Genomic DNA, 24,819 nt, shown 5'->3' on the forward strand with positions numbered 1-24,819 from the left:
ATGTACATACCTTAAACTAGGTTTTCAAGTTTTCCATAATTCGAAGGGTACAAGGCATTTTCTATTAGTGCCATATTGAAAATCATTAATAAATGCTTTGTAGTTTGATATCAAGGATATTAAAAAAATGTCCCAGTAAGGAAGGATTAACATATTCCCATTTGACTATCAGTGTGATTTACATATGGAAGAAACAGGACAATAGCCAAGGATTAAAAAAAAAGGTGACATTTATTATTGTTGCTTTGTAAAGATCTTCAGTTTCCACCCAAGAAGAGATCCACCCTCATCAGTTCAGCCACTGATGGTATAAGTGCAGTCACTGTAAAGAGGTCTTCAGCTTTAATATCACAGAAGTATCCGATTTTGTGAGTATGATGGATTCTGGGTCACCAGATGATCAGACCAGTTGATCTTCTACTTGAGGACACCATAAAACACAAGAAGGTGACAGATCCTCCAACCATTTGTCAGCCCTTTATATACAACATGCAGTTGTTTAGGGCAATAATTTGAAAAGAAATCAAATCTGGAGATAATAGTCCTTCAGTTAGACCCAAATTCCTTGTTCCATTGTTCAAGCTCTTCCCATTTGGTTTTGATTATGCTGGGTTTAATGACAGTCATTGCCCTTTGGAAGTCATCATATCTTAGTGGCCTTAGCTGATCAGAAAGACAAAATCAAACTCTTTTGAGTTGTTCTGGACAAGAAACTGCTTTTGCATAAGAGTAAGAAAATAACATAGATTGATATCTTCAGTAATCAACAGGAAATGAAGTTTTTGAGCAACTCAGCAGTCATAACCAAATAAATCTGTATTATCTTACTTGATTGGCTTTAACAGTAAGAATGTTTGGACCAAGCTCCCTTATTGGCATCATTGCAGCTTCTTCACATAAGGCTTGCAGATCACTTCCAGAGTAACCTAACAAATTCAAAGACAACTATAGTGCTAAATGCAACAAAAAATCCTCACAGCAAGGGGGCCAGAATGACTTCTACCTTGTGTATCTTTCACCAATCTTTCCAAATCGCGATCTGATTGAAGAAATGAGACATTTAGGTTATTATAAATCTTACTCAATAGAAGTAAATAGGAACGAGATAAAATTCAGGTACAGACTACTTCGACTTACACCTCCTAATTGATAAAAAATAAAATTAATTAGATGGTATAGTGACAACCACAAAGTTGCAAACCTCTTCATCATAGCAAAACAGTAAAACGATCAAATTGAATATAACAGGCAAACAAATAATATGAATATGATTTGATATGTAAAGAGAGTGAAAAATGATTATGATGATGAAACTTCTAAATCTACTCAAACGAGTCCCATTGTGGACAAAGCTCTATTACCTGGTAATGAGAATGCTTGACCCTTCAGTTTGTTTTTGAGGAGCAGTCTCCGAACACTTTCATCCGGTAGAGGTACATATATTCTCTTCACCTGGTTTGACCTCATTTGATGTCAGACAAAACTAATGGAAGTATGGCATACATTCAGTCACTAATATAACAAAGCTTGGTCCTAACAACACTGGTAACAAAGCACAAAATAAGTCTTCATATAGTATAATGAAAGAAGGAAGTCTTTCAATACAGGTTATCAGTTAGTATTGCATGAGTATTTCAGCAAGAGGACACTAACCAATCTTCGAAGAACTGCATCATCCAACTCCTGTGGCTTGTTTGTTGCTCCTGCATTAACATATTTCCAACATCTTAGGTGTTCCTAAACCAATATCTATCTGTGAATCAACTCAGTTTCTACATCAGCTTACACCTGGTTTAAGCACTGTAGAGAAACTTCCCAGACAATTTATTCACAAGTTTATATGAGAGATCAACCAATTGCAGAAAATGGTTGATGCATTCAGTTTTCTCTTCAGCATGTTTAAACAGATTATTGGGTTAGATCTTTCACGTTTAGAAGTAGAGCCTGAATCACGAAATAAATTGCTAGATGGTACACTTAATGAATCATATATCTGAAGCAGAATTCAAGAATGAAAAGAAAGACAAAGTTTCCACTTGCCAATAACGATCACTAGATCATTGGCATTAGATGTTACTCCATCAAATTGGATGAGGAACTCTGATTTCAACCTCCTGCTTGCATCATTCTCATTAGCTAACCTTGTAGACAAGAGACTATCAATCTGTAAAATAGGAGTATACAACATCTATGTCAAATAATATATATCAACTTAAAGAAACTAAACAATATCCAGCATAACATGCTGAAGCTAAAAAAATGGTCACAGAGCAAGTAGCAAACTTCATCAATGAAGATTACGGATGGCTGCCTGGAAATAGCAACCATAAATAGAGTTTTTACAAGCTTTTCAGCCTCTCCAACCTGTTTCAGGCAAACAAAAAGACTATAAAGCAAAGGCTACTGGTGGACTATCAACAGAGTTGAAAATAAGAAAAAATAGTAATAACAGAAATTTATGATGGTTACGTACCCATTTTGATGTCAGTGAAGAAGCAGAAACATTAAAGAAAGTTGCCTCTGACTCTGAAGCAACAGCTTTCGCGAGCATGGTCTTCCCATTTCCAGGTGGACCAAAGAGAAGCAAACCTAGTAAAGAGCAAAAAACCACTCCAAGTTAAGCTTAATCTTATTTATCAGGGGAAAAACTTACAAATCCAACAGAAGCAGAAACACAGACTCAATAAACCAGAACAAAAGATTGTTGAACAGAAGATTTGGAAAAGAATTTGCCTTTGGCTGGCTTTCTGAGACCAGTAAATAAGTCTCTCCTTTTTGTTGGCAGTATGACCATTTCCAACAATGCTTGCTTTGCCATGTCAAGGCCAGCTGCATGTTAATTTAATTAATGTCAGATAGCAGTCACAAGAATATAGTAGTAACACTTGATCTAAGAGGATGTCTCACCAACATCTTCCCACTTAACAGAGGGGCTTCGATCTACAATGGCTGTGTTTATCATGTCCACCAATTTAGCATCATATCCACCACTGTTTTCTTGAATCGCTTTCGAATTTCCTGGAACGTTTGTTGGATTCTTTGGAGTGAAATTGTTTCTCTTGGAGCTAAGAGTTTTGGGTGATACTCTATTTGGGGTCACAGAAACAGAAGATGAACTTACTCCTGCTTCTTGATGGTTTAAGTTTTTCTGCAGAACTTATGTCAATCAATTTTTTTTACATCAACGTGAAAGAGAGCTAGAGAGAGAGAAAGAGAGCAAGGTTACAGCTCTTGTCACAGCATTAAAGGACAAGGAGTGAACAATAAAGAAAATTTACGATCTCAAGCAAAACAGCAGGAAAATTAATGAACAAAAAGCTGGAAACACTTCAAGCTGCACCAGTCTGCACAACCAAACCCGGGAAACACAAAAAACTAAAAACAAAACTAGTACAATTCAAATTCAAAACTGAAATTGGGGACTCAAGAAGAACAGCTAAGTAATTGTTAGAAGTTAGTGAAAACAACTTAGACAGATTGTCAGAGTAGATGATATATATTGTCAATGAAATGGGAGAAGGTCACGTTAAAAAATTTAGTAAAAAAGGAGAAGGTAAACACTTAAATTATGGCTGTTTTCTTCAAAAGTATCATTTGACTCATTTACTAACCTCAACGAGTATACAACAAGTGGGTAGTTTTTAGGTGCAGGCCCACATAGGAGTGAGTACCTGCTCTGATACCATGTTAAATTGGGTCCAAGGCCCTATCCCAAAATGACTAGTCATATCATTTTGGGATAGGCTTTGGACTCAACTTAACAATCATATCACAAACGAACTCATTATGCATCAATTGGTTTAAACTTTTGGTTCTATGTTGGTTAAAGTTATATCCATGAAGGTAAAAAAAATGTTAGAAGTCAGGGGTATTTCAGTCATTACACAAACAGGCAGTTTAAATATAGAGAAGTAGAACTTGTCCAGAGGTTAATATGTTTTTAGAAAGGACAAGGTTGTAATTTTTTTCTGCCATCTCATATGCTGTTGTACGAGTTCACTTATGAGGGGCTTTTTGGTCCTTTTCTAAACACACTTAAGAGAGATTAATAAAAGGAGTTAAAGGGTTGACTTTTGACCCCTAAAGAGGCTGCTACACCTCGCAGCTTTCCTCCCTCTATTGTCTCTTCTATTTCTTCTTCTTTCTCTTATTTCTCTTTGATTTTTCAACTTTTAATGGTATCAGAACATTTTGATCCATAGATCATTTCTCTTCTTATGTCTCTTCTTATTGACTCTAAAAAGCTTGCTATTCTGTCTTCTTGAACTCTGCAACCTTTCTCCAGGTTGCATCTTTCAATTTATCCACTGAGTGACCTCAAAGGTAGGTGTTTTATCCTCTCTCTGTGCCTTAACCTAAAGGTTAATGGCTTGTGCTGCTTCATAAAGCAGTTAATAAGTGTATTTGTGGTCTTTTTATAGTCTATACACACACACAAAAAAAAAAAGGTGTATTTGTGATCCATTAAGGATTCAATGAAATTTTGAAGACTGGTCTGTAAGACCAGTGCCTCGATCACTCTTCCTAGTGCACAGGTGTGCCTGCACAGACTATTCTAGGTACATGTATGCTGTTGTGTTTTCGTTAATTGAAGTAATTGATCCATGTTGATAACTACTGAGTACTAGTACTGGATTTTCTATAAACCCTAGTAGTGTTCTCTGAGCTGTGGGGTCCATTTAAGTCTGTGTCTTCCTTTTCTATCTATTAAGAACCAATTAAAGAGTGAATGTTGGGGAATTTTTTGTTGGAGTTATTACTGGTATATTTGCTGTATTTTGGGTGTAATAATGGCTGATACAAAAAGAGGTAATTACACCCATTGTTGAGAGGGAAAAAGTCCCACATTACAAAGTATTAAGGAAAATGATTAGGTTATAAAGTTGAGCAATTGGACTCCTCAGCGGCTAGTCATTTGGGATGGAACTGGGCTCAACCGAATAATGGTACGAGAACAGGTTGTCTGTGTGGACTGAGGCCCTGTATAAGCTCCCTAGGTTATTGTATTATGTGGGCTCCATGAGGTGAAAACAAGGTTATTTGTGTGATGTGGACACATCATAGGGCTTGTTATCTGTAAGCCCGGACTTGAGGGGGAGTGTTGAGTGAGAAAAAATCCCACATTGAAAAGTCTTGTAGTGCTAGTCATTTTGGGATTAGAATTGGCGCTCAACCCAACCATTAAGACCTCAAAATCTACAGAAAACAAGGATTATATTCAGATCGCATTTGTAAAGTTAAATGGATTTAACTCCTTGAATTGGTCTAGGGCTATTAAGAAGTTTTTGATTGCAAAAAGAAATGCTAAATATATCTGTGATGACCCCCTATCATATGACTGAAGATTAGGAAGCTGAAGACCATCAAGTTCATACTTGGATGTTGAATTATATACAACCTCAAGTAAGTGATAAGGTGATGAGTTGTGATATAACTAAGGACATGTGGAAGACTCTTGAACCAATTTCACTCAAGAAAGAAATTTGTCCCATGTTTAAATATGAGTATGAGGTGAAAAGACAGTTACAAAATATTTCACAAAAATGCATGACGTGTTGCAAGAAATTTTAGTACTTCATCCTTTTAACCATAAATCCTTTTCTAAGAGATGAGGAAGAACAAATTCATGTTGCTGGAATTCTAGATGGTTTGGGGCCTGAATATAATGCATTGTGGTACAGATGTTAGTTGATGATGATGTTCCCACACTCGAAAAGGTATATAACAGAGCTGTTCGAGCCAAAAGTGCAATTGTGTCTAAAGGGAGTAGAAAAATAAAAAATCAAAATATTGTTGCCCTCAATCTGTCTTCAACCCCCTCTTGCTCTGAGTTGTCTAGAGGGAGAGGGGAGGTAGAGGACGTGGCCATGACAATGGTGGTCAAGGATGTGGCTGTGGAGACAGGTGTGTGCATTCTGTCCATTCACAATTTTGACAAGTGTTGAGATAAATCTTATAGACCACATGTATTTGTAAGTGTTGGTGTGACTAGGAGTGAGCAGGGGTCACCTAGTAATTTTCAGGATGAAATTCAGCAATCGATTTAACACTTGGGGAAACTCACCACCACTATTGCTACTACTGTTGTGGCCAGCACATCCTCCTTGGAGAATGCCACTTAAGCAATATCAGGTATGTTTGTACTTCACGTGTCATTCGAATATCCATGGGTTATTAATTTTGGAGTGTTAGCACATATATTAGGTATGTCCTAATTTCCTGAATTGTCTTCTTCATCTTCTTGAAAGTCTTTTAAGCTAGCAGATGGATCCTCTTCATTTGTCACATGTCAAGGTGTACTCCAACCTACTTAGTTTTCTTTGTCTTCTACTTTATATGTTTCAAAGTTTTCAGTTAATTTGTTAGCAATAAGTCAACTCACCAAATCCTTAAATTGTTCAATTACATTTTTTCTTTTTTATAGTGTATTTTAGGATTTGTTGATGAGTGTTAAATTGGGTCCAAGGCCCATCCCATAATTACTAGCCACCTTAGGAAGCCTCTTTCTCAACTAATAAACTCAAAATATTTGTACTCACTAATCCATGTGGGACTATTCTTTAACACTCCCCCTCACGTGTAGACCCTCTTTTTGTGGCTCTACAAGTGGATAATTTAGGAGTAGGCAGTTTAGGTGTAGGCCCTCTTTTGTGGCTCTACAAGTGGATAGTTTAGGTGTAGGCCCTCTTTTGTGGCTCTACAAGTAAATAGTTTAGGTGTAGGCCCACATATGAGTACCTGCTTTAATACCATGTTAAATTGGGTCCAAGGCCTATCTCATAATGACTAGCCACCTTAGGAAGCCTCTTTCTGAACTAATAAACTCAAGATATTTGTACTCACTAATTCATGTGGGACTATTCCTTAACAATGAGGATGATGATTGGTTCCGTGCATGAGAGTGAAGAACTTCATTACTTGGATGTAGATCCACACAATTCATCTGCTACACTTAAGGCTGCTATTATGATTCCCTTGTTGTGGCACTTATGATTTTTGGGTTGTCCAACTCCGTTGAAGCTCCATCAGTTTTTTCCCTCCTTGCCTTCATATTTATCTTTTGAGTGTAATTCGTGTCAACTTGGAAAGCATCACAAAAGTTTCTTTTCTTGAGCAAAAGTCGGAATTGAAGTGAATTTGAATTGGTTCATCTTGATGTTTGGGGCCTGTATTAGATTTTCAATTTGTTCGGTTTTCAATATTTTTTAACTTTCAGAGATGATTATAGTCAAGAACTTGGGTATACCTTCTAGAGAAGTCTGAAGTATTTGATGGATTTGACGAAATTTTCAATGAAATAAGAAATTAATTTGGTGCTTCTATTTGTATTTTCCATATAAATAATGGTCTTGAGTTTATGAATCATAAGTTTTCATCATTTTGTGCTATGCATGGAATTATTCATCAATCTTTATGTGTTTATACCCCTCAACAAAATGGAATTGCAGAATGTAATAAATAGACATTTTCTAAAAGTAGCATGTATACTTTTATTTTAGATTAAAGTTCCTAAATCGTTTTGGGGAGATGTTGTTCTCACATCTTGCAACTTGATTAATAGAATGCCTTCTTCAGTTGGGGGGAAAAAATCCCAATGCAAGTACTTAAAAAAACTGATTGCACATTATTTGTAGTTACACCATGGGTGTTTGGTTCACTATGTTTTGTTCAATCTATCAATCCAAATCATGATAAGTGATCTCCTCGGGCTACTCAATGTGTTTTTCTTGATTATCCACGTACTTAGAAAGGATATGAGTGCTATGATCCCAAGCATAAGAAGACCTATATTTCAAATGATGTCACATTTTTTGAAAGTACACTTTATTTTTCGACGCCTTTTGAGTTGTATGCTCTTGTTGTATGTTGAATCTCCTTTGTTGCTCCCATTCATGGATAACCCAACTATACCTTCCACTACGCCTCTCGATAAACCATAGCAGCTACACCAATGTCAAAAGGTGAATATGAAGTAGTCTACAGTGGTTCACAACATCAGGCACATGATCAACTCCCTAATGTCTTGCCAAGACCCTAAGTCCTCCAAATCTGTGACTCTTACCTTCAATGATATACACCGTCCAACAGCCAAAAGAAAAGGTACACAACATCCTATCTCTAGATATGTGTCTTTTCATGGGTCGTCCCCTCAATTTCAGTCAATTGATATCTCTTTTTCTAGTGTTTCTATTCCACTAAAGTGCAGAATGCCTTATGTTTACTTGAGTCGAAGAAGGCTATGGATGATGAAGCAGATGCCCTTTAGACTAGAAAGACACAGACTTCGGTTGATCATCCTACAAATGCAACCATTGTGGGGGTGTTGTTGAGTGTATAAAATAAAATACAATGTTGATGGAACAATTGAGTGTTATAAGGCATGATCGGTGATGAAAGGTTACACACAAATTTATGGGATAGATGTTATTGATACCTTTTCTTCAGCGGCTTGGATGAGTACTGTTCATAGAGTTTTGTTGCAATTAATAAGGGATGGCCATTGTACTAGTTAGACATTTAAAATGTTTTTCCAATGAGGTTTATATGGAATAACCTCTTGGGTATGTTACTTAAGGGAGAATGGGAAGGTATGTAAACTGCATAAGTCCATTCATAGTTCGAAACAAAGCCCAAGTGCTTGGTTTGACAAATTTAGTAAAGTTTTTAGAGTCTTCGGTTTTACAAGGAGTCACTATGATCATTCCCTGTTTGTTATACATATATCATCTGGACTTGTAGTACTTGTGGTGTATGTAGATGATAGTGTTGTTAGGAAGTGACATTAAGGGAACTAAGTAAAGTAAATATCTTAAGAGGACATTTTCAGATCAAGGCCCTTGGTTCCTTGAGATATTTTCTAGCAATTGAAGTTGCCTTATCTCAAAGAAAGTATGCCATTCATATGTTGCAAGACTATGGGTTATTAGGAACTAAAGCAATGGAAAATCCTATAGAAGTTGGCCAAATTTTGTTTAATGAAGAAACACTCCCATTGAGAGACAAGACCATGTACAGAAGATTGGTTGGAAAACAATAGTGACAAGGCCTAATATCTCTTTTTCAGTAAGTATAATGAGTCAATTTATGAAAAATCCTCACAAGGTTCACCTCGAAGCTGGCCATTGTTTTATGCACCTCACAAACATTTACAAGGTTGAAGGATATTCTAATGCAGACTATGTGGAACTAAAATGGATAGAAGATCTACTACAAGGTTGCGTGTATTTGTTGGAGGAAACTTAATTAGTTAGAAGAGCAAAATGCAGAATGTTGTAGCTCATTCAAGAGTTCAGGCAAAGTATCGTGTTATGGCTCACACAATGAGTAAACTTATGTGGGCAAAATCAGTTGTAAAAGAGTTTAGGCTTTTGCCTCTAAAGATCTAATAGCATTGAATTGTAACAATAAAAAAACCATTTTGGTTGTTAGTAACCATATATTCTATGAAAGAACCAAGCATATAGAGATTCATTTTGTTTGTGATACAGTAATAAGTGGGAAGGTAAATCCTCCTTATGTTAGAACCACTAAACAGATTGGTAATATATTCAAAAAGGCACTTGGAAAGCGAGACTTTAGTAACTTTTGTAGCAAGCTGGGGTTATTTGATATACCTGCCCCAACTTGAAACTTGAGGGGGAGTGTTAGAAGTGAGGAGTATTTTAGTCATTACACAATTGGATAGTTTATATATAGAGTAGCTGTCCAGAAGTTCATGTGTTCAGAAGGGACAAAGTTGTAATTTTGGTTTTATTTTCTGCCTTCATATATGCTGATGTACAAGTTCACTTATGACAGACATTTTGGTCCTTTTGTAAACACAATTAAGAGGGATCAATAGGATTTAGGATCGACTTTTGTCTCCAAACCAGGCTGCTGCACATTGCTGCTTTCTTCCTTCTCTTCTCTCTTCTATTTCTTCTTCTTCCTTCTTATTTCTCTTTAATCTTTCAACTTTTTCGTACTTTAACATTTCAATTATTTAACCAAGTATAAATAAAAAAATTAAAACAGAAAATAACTGTAAAATATTTACACTTACTCTCGAGATATCCATACCTTGTTTACAGATGTGCCAACTGAGAAGACAAAAGTATGCAACAGAGCAGAAGAAAGAAATGAGAAAAACAACTTCGAGGAAACAAATAAAGAAAAATATGTCAAAATACAATAAATGATGGAAGAAACAAGCTTATTTTGAGGTCTTCTGACCTGTTCGGTGAGTCAAGACACTCAGTCTCTCAGAGACTTGCCGATGCCATTTCATTATCTTATCATGATAAGACTTAACCTTCTCCTTTTCACTGCTGAAAAAAAAAAAGATGAGTTTCAATAGTAAATCCAGATCATATTTTACACACTTAGTAGATATACTCCATGATTAATGCGGAATACTTTCTTATTCTTCTATATTTTTGGAGTTAATTAGAAAACCAAATTCTCTCAACTACTCATTTACTAGGGAAGGCAAAGAGCAGATGACAGAGGCCAAGACCCCTTAAAAAATATAATGTTTTTTTTCTTTTTTAAGTTTGTAAACTAAGGAAAGAAGAAAGACTAAAGAGAAGAGAAGAGAATAGAAGAGGAGAAGATAGGAAAAAAACGGGGAAGAAAGAGAAGAAAGAGAAGAAAGAGGAAGAAAGAAACTGCGTTTAATTCAGTCTCGTTAGGGTATCTGGTCGACCCCTAACCCTCTTATTAAAACAGCTTAAGTGAATTACAATGAAAAAGTCCATATTGCCCTTATGACACTTACACCACTTACAACCATAAAACACTAATAAAAAATGATAAAAAATTACAATCATTGGACTTCCCTAATTAGCATCTTATTAACTAGAACATAGAGACACAATATATCTTACAAAAATTACCAAAATACCCCTGAACTCTAACAGAGATAATGAGAAATTCATTCAATAAAGATAGGAGATTAAGGCCAACCTCCATTTGAATTCCTATAGGTTCTACCCCTAGTAGCACATACTGTTGTAACATATCTATCACATAATCCGTTGGGTTAACACACATCTTGCTTTACTTCTAGCGACCTCAATGCCCAGAAAATACCTTAGTGACCCTAAGTCTTTGGTCTGAAAAAGTTTAACTAGATGCGCTTTCACTTCTTCAATTCCTTGCTTATCACTAATTGATAATACTATATCATCTACATAGGCAAGTAGCACCACAATTCCAGTATGTCATTTCAAAATAAACAAGGAATGATCATAGTGACTTGTAAAAAAACCAACAACGTAACTACCTTGCTTAACTTATCAAACCATGCCCTAGGAATCTATTTGAAACCATAGATGACCTTGTTCAACTTACATACCTTTGCAGTCCCCTCCTGACTAACATACCCAAGAGGTTGCTCTAATATACTTCCTCATCCAGGTCACCATATAAGAAGAAATTTTTAATATTCAATTAAAATAAGGGCCAACCTTGGGTCACTGCCACTGAAACAAGAACCAAATAGAGGATAATCTAGCTGCAGGGGAGAAAATTTCAAACACGTCCACACTATAAGTTTGGGTATACCCTTTAGCAACAAGGTGAACTTTATACCTTTCAATAGATCCATCAACATTGTACTTCACAATATATACCAAACAAGAACCCACAACTATAGTACCAAGAGGTAATCACATAATGTTCAAGTCCAACAGTCTAGTACAACATCCATCTCTATGTCCATAGCTTGTTTCCCCAAAGGAGATGACAGAGCTTCTTGTACTGATGAAAGAAAAATACATGAAGACAATGATAGAGCAAATTGTTCAAGGACCCAAACAGTGAATCAAAAGAAACAAACTAAGAAATAGGATATTGTGTACATGTACGGACACCTTTGCGGACAACTATGGGAAGATATACATCACATACCTCAGGAGCCTCAGATAAAGAAGATGCTAGCACAGGTTGTAAGGAGAGTTTTCTATGGTGTCTTTATATACCTTCCAAGTTGATACACCTACAATGGTTTTGATACTTCAACTAGTGGCATGAGCTAGGAAAGCCCTCCACAAGTCTAAGAGCAAAGGAATATAGATGAAGAATAACACTGGGCAAAGAAACAAATATGTTCAAATATGAAGAATCTTTAAAAATATAATAGCAATTGACACAAAGGTTCTTCTGGTAGATGAGCAATAACATTTATAACCCTTTTGTATTCGTGAATACCCTAAGAAAACACATTTGACAGCTTTGGGAGAAAGTTTATCCGCTATAGGACCAAGCACATGCACTAAGAAAACACAACCAAAAACTCGAGGACACAAGGGAAACAATTCATTATTAGGCTTGAGAATAGGGAAGGGAATTTGCCCATCAAGTATTGAAGAAGGCATCTTGTTAATAAGAAAACAAGCGGTGAGAACTGCAACATCCCAAAAAGATTTAAGAAGATACATATGAAATAACATTGTTCATGCAACTTTAAGCAAATGGTGATTTTTCTTTTCTGCAACACCATTTTACAATGGGATATATGTACAAGATGACTGATGAATGATGCCAGTAGATTAACAAAACGAAGTAAATTTATTGTTCATAAATTCAAGCCCATTATTTGCATGCAAAACATGAAGTGAAGCACTAAATTGAATCTTTAATTCAATATAAAAATTTAGAAATATATAAAAAACTTTAAGACTTCTCACATAGGAGATACACCCATGTAGACCTACTGAAGTCATCAAGAAATGACACAAATACTTATAATCAAAGGTACAACTAACAGGACATAGTCCCCATACATCTGAATGAACTATTTCAAAAGACCATTGCTAGAAGGCTGACTAGGAGGAAACGATGTTGATGCTCCCTGTAGCTGACAGGACTCACATTGAAACTGAGATGGAGATGACAGTGCAAGAAATAATTGGGATAACTTTTCTAGAGAAGGATGACCTAGTCGAATATTTCACTAAAAAGGTGTACTATGGACATGAAGCGTAGAAGATGTATGTGATGATAAACCCTTCAAATGATACAGTCCATCTCTCATGCCTTGAACCAATCATCTTCTTTGTTTGGAAGTATTGAAAGACACAATGAGCAGGATAAAAGTTCCTGAACAATTGAAAGACTTTGTAATTTGACTGGCAGAGAGAAAATTGACAAGAAAATTAGGAACTAATAAAACGAAAGTGCTTAATAGAGGAAGTGGGCTTAATAGAGCCTACTCCCCTAACCAAAGAAGATGAGCCATCAGCAAGTGTAACTTGCTTACATGGTGAGGATTGACTAAGATGTAAAAACAATCAAGACATACCTCACATATGAGATAACACACCACCATCATTAACACATGTAGACATTGGACACACATGTAAAGTTGACTTACCTGATCTGGCCACAGTAGTTGTTGCAAGAGGAGAGGATTGAGGCACAAACGTAGAAGTAGAAGTCAACTAAGCCATCCTTTGAATTAACTGTTGCATCTCATCTGGAGCACCATGCACAATATCACCTACATGAGTTGCAAAGATCTCACTACTCCCAAAGACACTATAGTTTGCCCATGCTGGTTTACCAAACTTATCCGAGTATTTAACTGAAACATGGTTGGTACGTCCACAATGGACAAGTTGTCTATCATCGCTACCTTTCCTACAACCTGAGCCCTTTCAGTCCCATCCTCTTCTGCCACCACCATGACCACGGTTGGCTTCTGCCAGACTGGACCCATGCTGAATATTGAGGGCAGCAATTTCAACAATACATGTTTTCTTACAACTATGTCAGGTCACGACTGATTCTGCACACATAACCCTATTAAATGCATTAGAAAGTGAAGGAACATTTGAAGCAAGCAACTAGGCTTGTACTGCATCATACTCAGGCCTGAGTCCTTCCTGAAATTCTGCCACATAAACCTATCCTTGTTGTTTTCTAAGTTGTTTCTCATCAGTGGTCAAAAGGTGATATATATTAATCTCCTTTAGGATACTTTGCAACTCACTACAGTAACCAATAACCATTCTATCACCCCTCTTCAAACTAAACGATTTAGTATATAGCTCATAAATCCTTGATAAAATACTCTCCTGTGCATACATGGCCTTAAGGGATGTCCAAATCTCCTTTGTTGAATCACAAATCATAACTTGGTTCCTGAGTTTGGCATCCATGCTATTAAGTAACAAGTCATTACTTGGTCATCTTTAGCTTCTCAATCATCATATATTAGAATAGGAGGATCATCTCTCAAGCATTTAATCTTCCTCTTGGCTTTCAAATATATCCAAAATAATTTTGACCAGCTCAAGTAATTTTGGTCATTCAATTTTTTATAGTTATCACAATTGTGTCCTTTCTGTCTAAATAACCTATTTTCTTAGTTGGAGTTAACACTTCACCGAAATCAGTCATCTCAAATTCTCAAAAATAGGTAAAAAACAAGTATACACAAGCTATGTGGGCCCCCACACAACAATTGGGGCAGGAAAAAGGGCAAACATGTGTACCTCAATTCAATTCAATCACCAATAGATCAAAAACCAATTAAAAATACCACAATTAGGTTAAGATAATGATGAAATCACCTTCAAAGGGGTGACCTAGATAGTACAAGCCCTACAAAGGCCAAAATTGGGAGAATCCCAACATTAGGATCCCTTAAGGGCAAACTTCTTTTGTAAAACTGATCTAATCAGCAGTAGGAACCATTAATCCTTAGGTTAAGGCAGAAAGAAATGAAAAAGGCCTAACCTTTAACTTCAATCAGACAATAATCTTGAAATCCCTCTTCCTTAGAATATGCAAACTTCAAAAAGAGGGAATAAAACACATATGAAGCTTTGAAACAAGATCTTAATGCTCTGATACCATAACAAAAGTAATAAATTGAAGAAGACGGAGAGATAGAAAGAGAAAATAGAGAGAAGAGAGAAAGAAGAGTGCTTGAGGTCTGCACTTGTTAGAGGTCCTTCCTGAGCCCTCTTTTTCTTTTGTTAACTTAAGTGAGAGCATTTACAAGATTAAAATAATGCCCCTCATAACCTCTACCTTCATACTTAATAATTTTTTTTTTGAAATAAGATGTGTAAGCTGTATTAAAAAGAAAAGAGAGATTACAATACCTTGCTAAACAGGGCCTCCTCCACAACAAGGTGTTAGAGAGAGACGCCTAGTTTAGCCTGGGCATCCGCTAAATGATTAGCAGATCTAGGAATATAATTTCATTTACAATTTAAAGTAGAAATTAAATTACATATATAGTAAAACATATCCCAATGCCGCCACGGAAGACGTTCATTATTTGCGCATTAATTGATAACAACTTTTGAGTCACCTTCAATACAAAGGAGCCCAAAAGCACGACTTTTGAAAATCCGAAGTCCGTAAAATAATCCCGTTAATTCAGCAGTAGTAGAATCCAAATTTCCAATTGGCCCGGCATAAGAAAAGAGAAGAACTCCATTTTCATCTAGAACACCACCACCAAAACCTGCAGGGCCCGGACATCCATACGCGCTACCATCAATTTAAAATGGCCAGTAGGGGGAGGGGACCAAATCGCCATACGAGGGGGCCTTGCAGGATAGGACATTCTAGCTACTATTTGCCAGTTTTCTCGGAAGTTTGACCCTCGAAGATCACGGAATTCCTTACGCATTAAAATCCACGAAGTAACTTGACCAATAATTTTTTCAACTAATATTTCTCTAGAAATAAACTTTAGGTTGAATTTTCGATTATTCCTTTCTTTCCATAATGCCCATATAAGATGCCCCACACAACAAGATATTATCAATTTTTCGAGTTTTGGAAGGCTGGTATTTGTAATTGAGAGAATGGTTGAAGGGAGATTATGAGAGGAACAGAATTGGAGACCGATTTTGTTTAAAAGGCTGGTCCACACAAAAAAGGCATACTGGCAATGTAGAAGGATGTGGGTGATCGTCTCCGTAGAAGTTTGGCAAAAGGGACAAAGAGGGTCTAGGACATGGGCACCTCTTCGAATTAGGGTGTCTGAAGTAAGGACTTTGTTCCAGCATGCAGTCCAAATAAAAAATTTAGCACGAGGGGGAGCATGCAAAGTCCATGCAATGGCAGATGGATGGTTGATTTGTGGATGATTGGTAGAGCTTAGGAAGCCATAAGCAGTGGAAGTTGAAAAACTACCTTTCGAGTTGGGCATCCAGATGAGAATATCTGCCGAATTTTTTAGACTTATTGAAGAGAGCATGGTAATGAGGTCAAAAGCCACCAAGGCCTCAGAGTCAGAGAGTGATCTTCGGAGATTCAAGTTCCACCCTCCTGAATCAATTCGCAGGTCAGAAATAGAAGCTTCAATATTTCTTGCCAGATTTGAAATCAAGTTGTGGGTGTTGTTGAAGTTATGTGCACCAGTCCACCAGTCGGTCCAGAATCTTGTCACAAAACCCGTGCCCAAGTAACATTTTACAGCAGATTTGAAAGCAGGTAATAACTTAACAATTTTTTTCCATACTAGAGACAACCTATTACATCACCCACCCTCAGTCCACCAACCCATCAATTTATTTGCTTTTTCCGCAACCAATTTTCTCCAAATTAATTCAGGAAATAAGTTAAACTTCCAGATCCATTTAAGTAACAGTGCTGAATTTGTAATGACAGTATCCCGGATCCCAAGCCCACCAAGATATTTTGATTTACATACCTCAGCCCATTTCATCAAAGAGTATTTCCTTTCCCCATTCAGTCCACCCCATAGGAATTTTCTTTTTAGCTATTCAATTCTTTGGCAAACAGAGGCAGGACATCAATAAAGGGAAAGGAAATAAGAAAGAATTCCATGCATACAGGACTTAATGAGAATCAGTTTACCAGCCTTGGATAAGAATTCTCTACTCCAAGTGGCCAGACGACCTTCCAAACGCTCAATAACAGGATTCCAAGAGCATTTGGACGGTAATGTAGGTGATAAAGGTAATCCCAGATATGAACATGGAGGCGTTGCAATTTTACATCCCAAGTATTGGGCCATGAAATTTAACACAGTAGGATCAATATTAAAGCCAGTAATTGAGGATTTTGACCAGCTAACTTTCTGACCAGAGGAGAGTTCAAATAAATTTAATAGGGCTTTAAATGAGAAATTTCTGCTAACAAAATCTTAATAATTATAACTCCAAATCTAACAAAACTTGAACCATAAGCTTCTAACATGATACATAGACTATATCTAACTCCAGATATGTATACTGAAAGAGGAAATGACCAAAATACCTTTACATGGATTTTAACAAGAACCACGAGTTAGGAGAGTAGCTATATTTGACCGATAGGATTCTCCTCCATAAGAAGTCCTGCTCCTTAGCTAAACACCATGACCATTTGGCCAAAAGAGCATCATTCAATAATTGAAAATGATTCTTCAATTATAGTTATTTCAATAATTGGAAGATTGTGCATGTGAATGAGAGACTTTTGACTTGCATTTTCATCACAAACCATGGTATAAAATTCTAGCTGAGAACAACCGCTAAATCTGTTCACTGCAGCAAATAAAGAAAATCAACTTGGAGATAACAAAGAAATTGTGCCTACAGGCCTCTAACAGAGTTTTTAGACACGATTTCATGTAGTTTTTGGCTTGGATATAGATTGGCAAAGAGACTTTTTATGATATCAACCTTACATTGCTCAAAGGGAATCAACAAATCTAGAATTTATGTCCCACACAGTTCATGCTTTATTATGAGGAATATAGTAGAGTAATATTTCAGGAATGACTGGGGCATCCATCTTTGAGACTTCTTTTAATGGAATCCTTCTTTTTGACATTATGCTTGTAGGTTCAGATGTAAATATTTAGACAAGAGATGTTTTGCAATGTTTACTAAGGAATTGGATTGGTTAATATGGCATCCATTTTACGAAGTCATTGCTTTAATATAACTCCACAATTTTATTTCAGGAAAGATTACACAATTTGTCATACAAGTTATAACTTATCAAAAAGCATTTTTTTAACGTTTCCATGACTTCAATCCTCTTATTCTAAACCCAGTGATCAAATCTGATGTCAATTTTTTTCTTTTTATTTCCATTGCTGTTTTTTTTTTTTTTTTACATATGATTCTTGTCTCTATCATTCAGAAATTTAAAAAGAATTATCTTTTTCTTGACCAGCACCTTCTCTTCTCTTTCAGAGGAATTGGCTAAGTTGTCATTCTAGCTCAAACCTAGAAAAGGATTAACTAGAAAGTCCATCAAACAGCTAAAGAAGATACAATTCTTGCATAGCGGCCACTCCTATTTCAAGGAAAAATACCATCTCTTCCCTAGTGGGTGCTCCTACTTAAAAAGGAAAAAACTTCTCTTCCCTAGTGGATGCTACTACTTAGAGGAAAAATAACCTCTTTCCTAGTTGCTGCTCATACCTAAAGGAGAGGAAAAGGAAGGAAAACACAAAATTTGAATAAATGAAAAGGAAATCATCAGAAGCATCCCCATCCAACATGTACGACTCATTAGCCCTTTGTATTACAATTAAAGTTGGGCAAGTTCCTCCAAAGATGCCTGGCTAAAGTTAGGAGGTCTTCTTAAAACCATTGTAGGAATGTTCTCCTACTGCAAATTTTCTTCCTATCAAACAACTAGAGACATAGAGCACTTGTAAATCTACTAGTTGGTATTAACTTTTACTATCCAACATTCCCCATCTCGTCCGCACATAAATAAACATCTGGACCAATGACTTGAAGAACATATACACACAGGCAGTAGAGAACACAGAGTAAGCTAGAACAGCAACATCAACCACTAAACAAAAAGAATGGGCTTGGATTCGCTTACCATGTTGAAACTTGCTTAGGTTCCACCTACAAATGACCAGCCAGGGGTCTTTTCCAACCAATGAGCAGAATCTTCTCAAACCACAACATTTTTCTATCTCTCATACAAAATAACAAAAGAAATGGAGCACTTGTATAACTACTAAATGGTGGGACAGCCAGCACCCTCCAACAAACAGAAAAAATAACAAGGGAAAGAAGCATTCCCCCCTCTAATCCGTTTCAAATAAGAGAGAAATGGGGAAGCCTCCACCATCTTCTCCATTGGAACGAGGAGGGTAATGCCCACCCTCCATTCCTTGACAAAAAAGGGGAAAGAGGAACTCCCCACCTCCCTTTTCCTTCCTGTTGGGGAGGAGGTCCAAGTGCTCCTCTCCAACTTTTGGTTTGTGGAAGAAAGGGAGAAGGCAACAATTCCCTCTAGGAATATGACATTAAACAGAGGCCATTTATTTCATATTGCTACATGTTATATATAGATAGGTATACCCTTTACATGTTATATATAGATAGGTATAACCTTTAAGTAAGACTCAGATACAATCTACTATCGAGTTTGTCTTTCATGTCAGTCTATAGGGATTCAGACAGGCAATTCATTCCTTTCTTTTTTCTGAATGGTGACTTCAAATTGGCAGTTGCTATATTTGGCAAAACTTCTCTGGTTTAGTTTTTCGAGTTTTCACTCTTTTACCAGGCTTTCATCTCGAGTTCGACTCCCACTACTAATGTATCAAGCAAGTCAGATCTCATAAAACTTCATAGTGCACAACATACATCAAATCATGGAATTCTATCTTCCACATTAAAATAAGAGAAAGAAATAAGTAAAAGACTAAGATAAACTTTCTGCTGCGAGGTGGAGTGTGGCTACTTACTACCATCAACTCCTTTTCAAAGATAACACATAGCTTTGGCAACTTCATCAAGACAAAGAGGTCTAGTCCAGCAACATGACTTGATAAAAGTTACTATCATTTTCTTGAGACGCCTACTGCGCAGAGAGGAAGCAATATAGTAACAAATAGAGGTCCAGTATCACTTTTCTGGATATCGCGAATTGGATTATCTACCACTCGGTTTTAAAAGCCACTGATTATTTTCCCCCTATAGTTTCAAAATTGAGTTCTTTAAACATGCAGCAGGAGATTTAAGACAGGGTTGCATGGTACAGAGCCTTAATCAAAAGGCTTCAATTTGTAGCGACTCGTCTAACTTTAAGAAAAAAATAAAAAAAAGAATCACACCGAAAATTCACTCTCTACTCATCATGAAGGAGTACATAATATGAAACCCATTTCTCTAATCAATTTCGATTGTACATTAGGATGGTAACCTTCTCCTGCTGTATTACCTACGAAATTTTACAACAAAATATAGTGTGAACGACTTCATACCCAGGATGGATAACGGAAGAAGCTCTAGTTGCCTTGGCTTCTATCAAAATGCGCTCTGCGTTCCTATAGTAGGCGATTGCGTCTTCAGTCAGACCCCATTCTTCGGCACGAACAGCCTTGTCGATCTGTTCCTTTGCCAATTCGAAGTAACCCTTTAATTTGCTTGCAATTCTTTGGTTGGATACGTCTGGTCCTACTATTCCTTCCATCGTCTGATCCTGCGTGTCTGCGGTAGGAATAGATGTTGGTGAAGGATCATTACCAGAGCCCAAACCAGAGAAAATACCGGTCAGAGAATCGACAACCGCCTTGAAGGAGCTCATCCCTGCAATTAATTTTAACTTTGGAAGGGAAATCGAAATGGGTGATAATCAATTCTCTGTATATAACTTTCTACATACGAAAAACCGGGAAATTTATTTCTACAGAATTTCATTCCATGTTCTGTCTCAAACACGGTGTGAACGTGAACGCGCCAAGTAGTTTTCTCACACATGTCGCAAACAGTCGGGGTGTAATTAAAATTTTTGGGAAAGTTTATTTTTAACTTAATTCATTGTATTCTATTATAAAATAACCATGTAAGAGAGCAAGTAAGACACGACTGGTATAATTTTTCTCTTCATATCAATATTGGTATTCTTCCATGGTTCCCTCTCTTCTCTTCTTTCTTTCTTACGTTTTCTCTACTGTTCCCTCTGTTTCATACTTCCTCTTTGAAAATTAACATGGTATAAAAACAGCTAAGGTTCCGAGATGAAGCAAAAGACAATTGAATGGGAAGAAGAAATAAAGAGAGAAAAAAACAAGTTTTATTTCCTTTCCCTTTACTCTTTTTTTTTTTGCCTAATACCCATTTTTGTCTTTGGAATTTGTATTGCCATAACGTAGCTGTCATATTTCAATTATATATTTTTGAAAATATTTGAGTCTAGTTTTTAACTCAAAAAGAATTTTATTAATCGGATTTTTTAACTCAAGAAGGGTCTTGGGGTTAAGTACTTATGTCTTCCGCTTCTAGCAGGCCGGTCTTTTGGGTAGTATTATCTAGGTAGACAACGTATGGTGTCAGAGCAAGCGCTACGTCCCGACTTTGAATCCCGAGTGCAGCGGCAGCGGTGTTGGAGGTGTCGTCTCCAAGTCGGGTAGACAATGCGCGAGCGCTATGACTAGTGAGCCACCAAGGTCATCGGCTCGAGCCAGGCGGGGTGTGATGTTAGGGTCCTAGGGTATTCCACTTCGAACAACTAGACTAAAAAGAGAAAATGTGGCCATGGTGGTGAATAATGGTAATTGAAATTCTAAAAATAGAGGAAGTGGTTTGAGAGGCCAAGATTGATGCTCAATGGGAGATAGAGGTAGAGGAATGTTTGAAAGAGTACTATGTGCTCGTGGTGATAAACCACCTTTTTTATAAGTATTCGGAGAAATTTGGGAAACCAGCATGGGAAATCAAGTAATGCAAGAAGAATTAATCCTAATATTATGACCATGAACAAGGATGACATCAATTTGTTCAATAGTATCTATAGAAACCTTCCACTACATCCAAGCTCAAACGTCTACATATTCTTCTACTACTGTAGCTACTTTTCCTCAAATAGGTATGTCTATCCTATTTATTTTTTCTTCTTCCTCATGGGAAATTGATTCTGGAGTTACCACCCACATTTTATGAACTTCATCCTCGTAAAAACCTTGGTGATACTACTCTGACCAACAACACTACTTCTAGAGTAAAAGTGGAGTTGGGACAATCCCAACTTCATGTTTATTATTTACTGATATTCTATATGTGCCTCTGTTTCCTATCAATCTTCTCTCTCTTAGTAAACTTAGTTGAAGCTAAACTATTCAGTCGCATTTTATCCTCATATGCATGTTGTTCAGGACCTCCAAAGGAAGAAGAAGGTTAGATGGGTCCTTCAGAGGGATGGGTTACAGAGTTCAACCTCATCTTATGAATGACAGCTTATACTCGATCATCCTAGTGTTGAGAAGCTAAATATAGTGTTGCCATCTTTCTAAGTATCTCCATTGTCTTATCCTCTTCGAAACACTCTTAAGTTATACTAGACGTTTTTAATTGATTCACTCTGATGTATGGGGTTCATGTCTTTAATTATGGACTACTAGACTACCCTTTCTCGTGCCCTCATTTACAGAATGTCCAGAAGGTTGAATTTAAATCAAACCATCCTCTTTGTTTTAGGCCAATAATCAAACTAATAATTTGATTAGAATATCCAACTCTTTGTTTTACCTAGAAAAAATGGATTTGATTTATATTATCCACTAAACCCTTCAAAGAATCAATTTATGGACATGAAATTTACCTGTAAAGTAGGTACATTAATTTAGCTTATTTTTATAATAAAAGCCACATAATTGTCACAACTCACAACTAATGCCAAATTTTTTGAAATATTAATGTTAATAAATTAATAAAACACAATATGAACTAAGGTGGACATCAGGTCAGGTTTCATGGAAAACTTGAACCAATCCGATCCGATCTTATACAATCTGACCCCAATATGTGGTTCGGGAAAAAAAAATTGGAATTTGAGTTGGAAACCAGTTTCGGGAAAGAGTTAAAACACTGGGATGGGTCAAGTTTACAGGGATGAGATCGAATCAGGGTCAGAGTTACAAAAACAAGTTTAGTCAGGTTCAGATTTTATAGAACATGACCCAACCCGACCCACAACCCACTCTAGAGTAAAAAAGCCGATCAAGGATCATAATGCAAATATAAAGAATCAAGGAGTAAACACGAAATTATTATTTTTGTAACTTTTGTTCCTAAATTTTTTAATTATAAAAATTCCGAGTCCATTTCAATCCCAATTTATTCAAAAAAAATATTTTATTTTTTTAAAAAAATCGATTTTCATATTTTAAATAATTCAGAAATTACTTTCCGAATATAACAGATTGGACCGATCTGTCGGCCACGTCAGCCAATCCCAAAGCAGCAGGCTCGTATCTGACAGCTCTGTCAAGTTGCCGGCCGAAGCAACGAAACAATGACACGTGGCGGAAAACAAGGGGACCCACAAAAGGAAAATTTAAACGGTTACTTCGGCGAGAAAACCGGCTGGCAGCCGCGGAAATAAAAACGCGTTGAAGGAGGTGGAATGGAAGCTCGGTTCAGAACAGTTTTGAATTCAAAATTGGAAGCAACGGCCGATTAAACAACGAAAAGTAAATAAAAAATCCTGTTTCTTTCCCTTCACGACTGGAATTGGGAGATTTGGAAATCTTAGAATCTTTCCTTGTTTCATTAGGACTGTCGCTTACCTAAAATCCTTCTCTTCGCCTCTATTTTAAGCCTGCAACTACGCCTTCGTTCGAACAAATCACAGCAGAAGCTCCGATTCCTGACAAACGACAGAAGAACACCTCTTCCGTGACGAAGAAAACAGCAAGCAAGGCCTTTGAGGATCTCTAGGTGGGGAAACATTCTTCCTGAAATTTTTGTTTGAGAAATCGTAATCTAGGTTTCCCGTTCTTTTCTTTCGTGGTGTTCATCGGAAGGGTATTTTAGTCAATGGGATGACTAAGTCGGTTCATAACAATCTCTAATCCTGAAGCTCTCCTCTTTTACAGGTTACACCGAAGATCAAAGGAAAAAGCCCTCCGTCTCTGCGATTCTGAAACTAAACCCACAGGGAAAAGGAAGAAAGATGGCTTCGGAGGACAGCTTGAATCGACTTCAGGACGGGACCCACTGTCAGACGCCGGAAGGCGTCTCGCCCTGCACCAACGGCTGTGGTTTCTTCGGCAGCGCCGCGACTCTAAACCTCTGCTCCGTCTGCTACCGGGATTACAATATTAAACAAGAACAAGCAGCTTCGGCTAAAGCCGTCGTGGAAAAGTCCCTCAACACGCCGAAAAACGAATCGATCGTGTTTCAGACCGCTGTGCCGGCAGTGCCTTTATCATCTGGACCGACTTCGTCGTCGTCGTCGTCGTCTGCGGCACCACCGAGTTTGGTGGCGGTGAAGAACCGGTGCTTTACGTGCAGTAAACGTGTGGGGGTGGTGGGATTCTCGTGCCGGTGCGGGAGCACTTTTTGCAGTGTGCACAGGTACCCGGAGGAGCACGACTGCGAATTCGATTTCAAAACAGTAGGGCGCAGGGAGATCGCGAAGGCGAATCCGGTGGTGGTGAAGGACAAGCTGGAGAGAATTTAAGAGGTGGACGAGGGTTGTTTTGTCATTTGGTCTACATTGTAATTTTCTTTCTCAATGGGTAGTCTAGTCATTTTCTCCCTCAATGGGTAGTCTAGTAATTTTCCCCTCAACGGGTAGTCTTGTAATTTTCTCTCTCAATGGGTCTGGTGATACGTGAAATAACTTATTCTATATACCAATAATGCCATATACTCTCTATATATAATATAAATAGAATAATATAGAGAATAATCTATTCAAAATTTTTATGTCCAAAAATAATATTATGTATAATACTAATAAAAACACTATTAACTTCATTATATTTTTTTATCAATGTCATTTTTATTTCAATATTAAAATAATAAAAGACCAACATTGCTATAAATGTATAAGATAAGAACAAATAAAAAATCAAAATTTATATAAATTAATACAAATTTAATT

General features: G+C 37.0%; 2 protein-coding genes across 3 annotated transcripts; one reads left to right on the forward strand and one right to left on the reverse strand.

Moving 5' to 3' along the window:
* Positions 1 to 70: 70 nt before the first annotated feature.
* On the reverse strand, positions 71 to 20,555 carry LOC137948810 (uncharacterized). 2 transcript variants are annotated; one of them, XM_068794984.1, is made up of 13 exons: positions 20,195 to 20,555; positions 10,213 to 10,304; positions 10,060 to 10,079; positions 2,908 to 3,148; positions 2,734 to 2,829; positions 2,474 to 2,589; positions 2,284 to 2,364; positions 2,041 to 2,164; positions 1,654 to 1,703; positions 1,362 to 1,452; positions 1,004 to 1,039; positions 829 to 926; positions 71 to 663 (listed from the first exon to the last, which is right to left on the reverse strand). In XM_068794984.1, exons 1-13 carry the CDS (start codon positions 20,515 to 20,517, stop codon positions 547 to 549), a joined length of 1,485 nt encoding a protein of 494 aa, XP_068651085.1. In that variant the 5' UTR covers positions 20,518 to 20,555; the 3' UTR covers positions 71 to 546. The 2 variants fall into 2 exon arrangements, with proteins under 2 accessions (XP_068651085.1, XP_068651084.1); XM_068794983.1 differs by having other exon boundaries at positions 10,213 to 10,307.
* A 2,806-nt stretch (positions 20,556 to 23,361) lies between these two features.
* LOC137948846 (zinc finger A20 and AN1 domain-containing stress-associated protein 1-like) lies at positions 23,362 to 24,491 on the forward strand. The gene is made up of 2 exons (XM_068795025.1): positions 23,362 to 23,648; positions 23,807 to 24,491. The coding sequence occupies exon 2, from the start codon at positions 23,884 to 23,886 to the stop codon at positions 24,391 to 24,393; it is 510 nt and encodes a 169-aa protein (XP_068651126.1). The 5' UTR covers positions 23,362 to 23,648; positions 23,807 to 23,883; the 3' UTR covers positions 24,394 to 24,491.
* Positions 24,492 to 24,819: the final 328 nt, after the last annotated feature.

The sequence above is a fragment of the Aristolochia californica genome, unplaced genomic scaffold, assembly GCF_029961685.1.
Source record: "Aristolochia californica isolate CCGP_79_NKW_82.1479 unplaced genomic scaffold, dmAriCali1.0.hap1 SCAF_13, whole genome shotgun sequence".
NCBI lineage: Eukaryota > Viridiplantae > Streptophyta > Magnoliopsida > Piperales > Aristolochiaceae > Aristolochia > Aristolochia californica.